At 43.8% G+C, this 7371-nt stretch overlaps 1 protein-coding gene across 1 annotated transcript; it reads right to left on the bottom strand.

The window, feature by feature from the left end:
* Positions 1-242: 242 nt before the first annotated feature.
* LOC113759663 lies at positions 243-5667 on the bottom strand (the record flags this gene model as incomplete). The annotated part of the gene is made up of 3 exons (XM_027302238.1): positions 4720-5667; positions 1695-3551; positions 243-1574 (listed from the first exon to the last, which is right to left on the bottom strand). Coding segments are annotated over exons 1-3 (4137 nt in total), but the record flags the coding sequence as incomplete, so codon positions are not given.
* Between the last annotated feature and the right edge of the window lie 1704 nt (positions 5668-7371).

Raw genomic sequence — 7371 nt, 5'->3', positions numbered from 1 at the left:
TTTTTGCATTTTTCTTTGAAAACTAAATTTGCCCCAGTGTAGGTTTTTTTTTTTTCGAAACAAATTTGCCCCAGTGTGGGGTTTGCAATTCTCAAGGGTTATCAAACGAGATTTGTCAATTCTGATGGCTCAAAGGGGACAAGTAGAGATAAAATGTTTTTTAGTGTAAAAGAAGATGGCCTGACTTGCATTTCGCCATTTGCATGAATTTCTAAAGAAAATTTGCATGATCAAATGAAAAACTTTTTGCACATATCTGAGTTGATGGGTTGAGGGAAAACCCGTCCATCCATTTCCGCCAAAATAAGAGCTCCGCCAGGTAATACCTTTTGGATAATGAACGGCCCTTGCCAATTTGGAGCGAACTTGCCTTTAGCTTCATCTTGCATTGACAAAATTCGCTTCAGTACCTTATCACCTTCTTCAAATGCCCGCCGATGGACTTTTTTGTTGTAAGCTCGGGCCACACGTTTTTGATAGCACTGACCATGACAGATAGCATTGAATCGTTTTTCATCTATCAAAGTCAATTGCTCATGACGCTGCTTGATCCAATCGGCCTCCTCTAATTTAGCTTCCGTAAGGATCCGTAGCGACGGAATTTCAACCTCAGCTGGTAACACAGCTTCCATTCCATACATGAGTGAATACGGCGTTGCCCCAGTTGATGTCCGGATAGAAGTCCGATACGCCATTAATGCATAAGGCAACTTTTCATGCCAATCGCGATGCTTTTCTGTCATTTTGCGGATAATCTTCTTCAAATTCTTATTTGCGGCTTCTACAGCTCCATTCATCTGAGGCCTATAAATGGCAGAATTGCGGTGTTTGATTTTGAACTGCTCACATAGTCCATCTACCATGTCATTGTTCAGATTCTTGGCATTGTCCGTGATAAGCGTTTCGGGTACTCCGAAACGACAGATGATGTGATCTCTCAGGAAATTGGCCACTACCTTCTTCGTGACATGTTTGAATGACTCCGCTTCAACCCACTTGGTAAAGTACTCGATCGCCACCAATATAAATCGATGTCCATTTGAAGCGGGAGGATCGATTGTACCAATCACGTCCATACCCCACATTGAACAGGGCCACGGGGCGGTCATGCTATGCAACTCAGTGGGCGGAGCGCGTATAATATCACCGTGCATTTGGCATTTTATACATCTCCGGACAAAATCTATACAATCATGCTCCATAGTAAGCCAGAAGTATCCGGTTCTCATGATTTTCTTTGCTAGCAAATGGCCATTCATGTGAGGTCCACAAACGCCACTATGCACTTCTTTCATCATATATTGAGCTTCATCTTCATCAATGCACCTTAAAAGGTTCAAATCTGAGGTTCTTTTGTATAACACTTCTCCATTTAAGAAGAATTTGGAAGCCATTCTACGCAGAAAATTCTTGTCTTTTGTACCAGCATGCAGAGGGTAAAACCCAGTTTTAAGAAACTCCTTAAGATCACTATACCAAGGAACATTGTCAAAAGACTCATTTGCAACCCAGCAGTGGGCAGGCTTGTCTTGAAGTTGAACTTGGATTGGTTCGATCTTTAATTCATCTGGATACTGGATCATGGAAGCTAAAGTGGCCAAAGCATCAGCAAATGCATTTCGGGCTCGCGGGAGATGTCTGAACTCCAAATTTTGAAACTGCTTGGCCAGAGTGAGCAGACTACAATGGTAGGGTAGAATTTTTGAATCTTTGGTTATCCACTGCTTCAAAGTTTGGTTCACAAGCAAATCTGAATCACTAAAAGCTATCAACTCCTTGATTTCCATTTCCAAAGCCATTTTGAGACCAAAAATGCAGGCTTCATATTCAGCCATATTATTCGTGCAAGCGAATTGCAACTTGGCAGCGGCAGGGTAGTGCTTCCCTTCGGGTGACACCAAAACAGCTCCAATTCCAACTCCGAGAGAATTCGAAGCTCCATCGAAGAAAAGCCTCCATTCAGGACTTTGTTCACTTATATCATCTGCAGCGCTTACAAATAGGACCCTTTCGTCGGGGAAATAAGTACGGAGTGGTTGATAATCATCATCCCTTGGATTTTCCGCCAAATGATCAGCTATAACTTGCCCCTTGACCGCCTTTTGTGAGGTGAAAACAATATCGAATTCTGAGAGAATTATTTGCCACTTCGCCAAACGCCCAGTCAGCATCGGCTTCTCCAAAAGATACTTCAAAGGATCAGACCGGGAAATAAGATACGTGGTATGACTCAATAGATAGTGTCTCAACTTCTGGGTTGCCCAGGCCAACGCACAGCAGCTTTTCTCAATGAATGAATAATTAGCCTCGTACTGCGTGAACTTCTTGCTTAGATAGTAAATGGCTTGTTCTTTCCTTCCGGATTCATCGTGCTGACCCAGAACACACCCTACTGCTCCATCGAGTACAGATAAATACATAATCAAAGGTCGGCCCGGTTTGGGCGGCACTAAAACTGGTGGATGCAACAAATAATCTTTAATCTTGTCAAAAGCCTGTTGACACTCCTCATTCCAATACAACGGCACATTCTTTCTCAATAATTTGAACAACGGCTCGCATGTGGCAGTTAGCTGGCCGATGAACCTCCCAATGAAATTGATCTTCCCTAAGAAGCTTTTCACGTCCTTCTGAGTTTTCGGCACTGGCATATCTCGAATTGCTTTGATTTTCGCCGAATCTATTTCTATGCCCTTCTTGCTAACAATGAATCCCAACAGCTTACCCGCAGGTGCTCCGAAGGCGCATTTTGCAGGATTTAGCTTCAAATTGTACTTCCGTAACCTCTCGAATAATTTCTTCAGATCAACCAAGTGGTCCTCTGCCCTTTTGGACTTGATTATAATATCATCCACGTAGACCTCCATCTCCCGGTGGATCATATCATGAAATAGGGTTGTCATGGTCCTCTGATATGTTGCTCCAGCATTCTTTAAACCGAAAGGCATGACTCGGTAGCAAAAGGTACCCCAAGGGGTAATGAAAGCCGTTTTCTCCCTATCCTCTTCTGCCATCAAAATTTGGTGGTAGCCAGCAAAACAATCGCAAAAGGTTTCAATCTCATGTCCGGCCGTATTGTCTAAGAGAATGTGAATGTTTGGTAGAGGGAAGTCATCTTTAGGACTGGCTTTATTGAGGTCTCTATAGTCAATACAAACTCTTACCTCTCCACTCTTTTTTGGAACAGGGACAGGATTTGAAAGCCAAATTGGGTAATGGGAAACAATGATAATGTTGGTTTTGAGTTGTTTTTCAATTTGCTCTTTTATTTTGAGGCTTATATCTGGTTTGAATTTTCTGGGTTTTTGCTTTACGGGTGGAAAAGAAGGGTCTGTGGGTAACCTATGCACCACCACATCAGTTGAAATGCCAGTCATATCATCATAGGACCACGCAAATACATCCTGGAACATAGTCAAAAATTCAAGCATCTCCTTTTTCTGCCTTTCATTCAAATGAATACTAATTTGCACCTCCTTAACCTCATCCTCAGTGCCAATGTTAACCTTTTCTGTTTCCTCCAGGTTCGGTTTTGGTTTTTCCTCATATTGTTCAAGGTCCTTTGCAAAAGAATCGAATACCTCCTCATTATCACTCTCGCTTTGGAGTTCGGATTCATAGACCTCCAAGTCATGAGTGATATAGAGATTGCCGTTATCGAATTCCAGAATTGTGATATCCAAAGGGTCAAATAATTTTATTTTTGGCCATCTGAAAGAATTAACGAATGTGGGATAATAAGTAAATAAGCATACAACAAACAAATGGATCAAGCAATATGAATATAAACAAGCAAATAAACAACACAACAATGACAAGAACAACTTGTGCATTTTCATAAAGACCTTTGATTGAAAGCAAATTGAAACGAAAACTTAACAATATTTACATGCATAAACGTTAGTTAAAAGGAAAATTGTTTTCATTGCCTATTTACAGATGCAACTTTTCACGAATTCACATGAATGATAAACCCCTTTCAGTTTACCGAAACTCCTTCCGAACGGGCAGGAACTCGGCTGTCCAATTGGGAATTGATCCTTCGGGGATGTCAGGAAATTCAGCTTCGCCTGGAACACTATCTTCAAATGTTGCCCCAACGAACAATTGGGCCAAACTAGCTTCAATTTCGTCAACTGGGTTGATTTCTGACATGATCACCTCGACTGGTCGTGGGAAAGTATAATGCAGGGGTGGAATGTCAAGAGCCCTTTGCCTTCCTTCTTTCTCCGCTTTCTTGCGCTCCTTCATTTCTCTGATATCCTTAGCAGTTGGTCGGAAACCCAAACCAAACGAATCATTTTTCTCCACAATCTCCACTGGCTTCAAAATTCCTTGCAGATCTCGTCCCAGCCCTTTGTCAAATTCATAGCCTCCACGGATCATTTCTTTAGCCATCATGACACTGGCCCTTGATATAGCTTGCTCCTCCTTTGTTATCCAACTGACGGAGACAATATCAGATGTGCTATGAGGGGTCATTGTGGAGCTTCGGCTACCCTCTTCTTTGGACTCGGAATCGGTGATTACAAGGCAATCCTCTTCGGCAAATATAGTTATCAGCTTGTCATTTACTACAAATTTCAACAACTGATGTAATGAAGAAGGCACCGCCCCAGACTTGTGAATCCATGGCCTGCCAAGCAAAACGTTGTAAACACTAGGGAAGTGCATGACTTGGCAGGTTATTTGAAACTGGGCGGGTCCCATTTCAATTACTAAATCCACTTCTCCTATTGGCTCTCTTTGTGCTCCATCAAAACCTCGAACTACGGTCCCTGAAGGCCTCAGCTCGATGTCTTGCAATCCCAGCTTCTCCAAGGTGCTCCAAGGACAGATATTAAGCGCAGATCCATTGTCAATCAACACCTTCGGCAGCATTTTTCCATTGCACCTAACAACTATATACAGGGCCTTGTTATGTCCAATGCCTTCCGCCGGCAATTCCTCGCCAGAAAAAGTAATTTGCTTGGTGAATAACACACTCCCAACCACGTGCGAAAAATTATCAACAGAAATGTCCCTAGGGATTTGAGCTTTAGTCAATACCTCGATCAACGCATCCCTATGCACATCTGAAGAAAAAAGTAAATCCAACATGGATATCTGGGCAGGTGACTTGCTTAGCTTCTCAATCACATTGTATTCACTTCTCTGGAACCTTTTAAGAAAATCCAAGGCTTCCTTCTCAGTGATTGTTGGTTTGGCGGGTGGCTCGGAATTATTTGCTTGAATCGGAATGGTTGCTTCAAACGGGCTTGCAATTTTCCCCGATCTTGTGACCACTGATACTTCCTTCTTTGCAATTGACCTTTCCCCAATCTGTACAGTAGGTTCATCATAATTCCATGGTACTTGTTGCAGGCTCAGGACAGGCTCCTGCTTCGGGAATTCAATAATTACTGGCTCCAAAGCCTCACTCTCCGCTGGCGTGAGATCCAAAACAAAGGGCTTTTCGTCCTCTTCAAATGGCAGTTCTATGACAAAAGGTTGGTCTGTGACCCCAAACACTTCAGCTTCCCTTGTCAATTCTTTGACCGGTTCCACATACTCCGTATCATCCAGAATAACCCCAATGATATTGGCATGTTCCGGTAAAGGGTTCCTATTTACGTTCGGCCCTTGCGCCTCCCTTTTCCGGATTACAATCTCCCCGGCTTCAACCATATCTTGGATTTTATGCTTAAGCGCTTTGCAATCAAAGGTGGCATGTCCGGGGGCCCCAGAATGATAAGCACAGACAGCTTGTGGATTATACCACGCGGGCATACCATATGGGTAGGTAGGAGGGGGTACTGTACCAATTTTCCCGGCGGCCTTCAACTGGTCGTACAATTGGTCCAGAGGCCTGCCTAAATTGGTAAATGTACGGCTAGGGGGTCGGTTGTAAGGTTCAGGAGGTTGAGGATGGTTGTAAACAGGTCTATTTGGTGGAGGAAATCTTGGGTTATATGGAAGGCGAGGTCGGTTTTGAGGTGGATTTGGTTGGGAAATTTGAAAAGGGGCTGAAGGTGGGTTTGGATAGCTTGGGCGAGGTCGAGGGTGGTGGATGTTGGTGGTATATACAGGATACGGGTTTGAGTAGTAAGGGTAATGGGGTTGGTAGGTTGGGCTGTGTTGGTATCGGGGTCTGGGTGAAGGGTTTTGGTTCCAAATAAATGTTGCATCCCCCTCTTTCTTTTTAAACGGCGGCTTTTTCACATTGCTTCCCTGCCCTTGTAAAGCATCCAACTGAGACTTCAGGGCAGAGACATTGACAATCTTCCCGGCTCTCACAAAGTCGTCAAACTCTTCCAATTTATTCACAATTGCAGCAAAAGAACAACCCGTCATACGGAAAATTTCTTCGAAATATGGAGGATCATGCGCCTTTATGAATGTGCGAATAATTTCATCCTCAGTCATCGGTGGCTCCACCTTCGCAGCTATCTTTCTCCATCTCTTGGCATATGTCTTATGATCTTCAGATGGTCGCCTTTTCGTTCCTTCCAGAGTAGTTCGAGTTGGCGCTAGCTCGCAGTTGTACTCATATTGTCGAATGAAGGCATTGGACAGATCGAGCCAGGTCTTCACTTCCTCTGGCTTTAGGTTGGAGTACCAATCGAGAGCATCCCCTTCTAAGCTTTCTGGAAATAATCTCAACGGCAAATTCTCGTCATCCACTGGCTTGCCCAACTTGTTAGCAAACAAGCGCAGGTGCGTTTTAGGGTTGCTTGTTCCATCATATTTGTTGAATTTAGGGGTCTTGAACCCCTCTGGCAGTTGCACGTTCGGAAACAGGCACAAATCATCATATTCCAACACCCCTTGTTTGCTTAAACCTTGGCTTTTCCGGATAAATTCATCAAAACGATCCAAGCGTTTAAGTAACTTCATATCCATCTGGGCAGACGACTCTCCCATTTCTGGCTTATTTTGAAAAGTGTGCTCCGGCACCACGGGCTCCGCGGTAGTCTGAAAGAAAGTCGGTGGAGTTACATGCATGTTTGGATCACCCTGAGGCTGGAATCCTTGCCCATAAGGGGGATAAAAAGGAGGATTTTGAGTATAAGCATATTGCGGATTGAAAGTTCCCTCAAACGTGGTTTGAAATGAAGGAATAACAAATGGTTCGGATTGTGGTTGTGTGGCGGGTACAGGTTCAGGTTGCACTCCGCTACTAACGAGCTCGTCAATCAACTTCTTCTGAGTGGCCATTTCTGACGCCATTTCTCCAAATTTTGTGAGTAACTCTGTCAACTGAACCCCAGGACTTGCGACTTCCGGCTGGGTAGTTGCAACGAACTTTTCGGACGATTCTGGTTGAGTACTCATGTCTACACGATTCCTTTGGGCTCTACTTCGGGATCGCGTGATAATGGGGCTTTTCCG

This window comes from Coffea eugenioides, chromosome 2, assembly GCF_003713205.1.
Source record: "Coffea eugenioides isolate CCC68of chromosome 2, Ceug_1.0, whole genome shotgun sequence".
NCBI lineage: Eukaryota > Viridiplantae > Streptophyta > Magnoliopsida > Gentianales > Rubiaceae > Coffea > Coffea eugenioides.
This window is presented reverse-complemented; position numbering and strand designations above follow the sequence as displayed.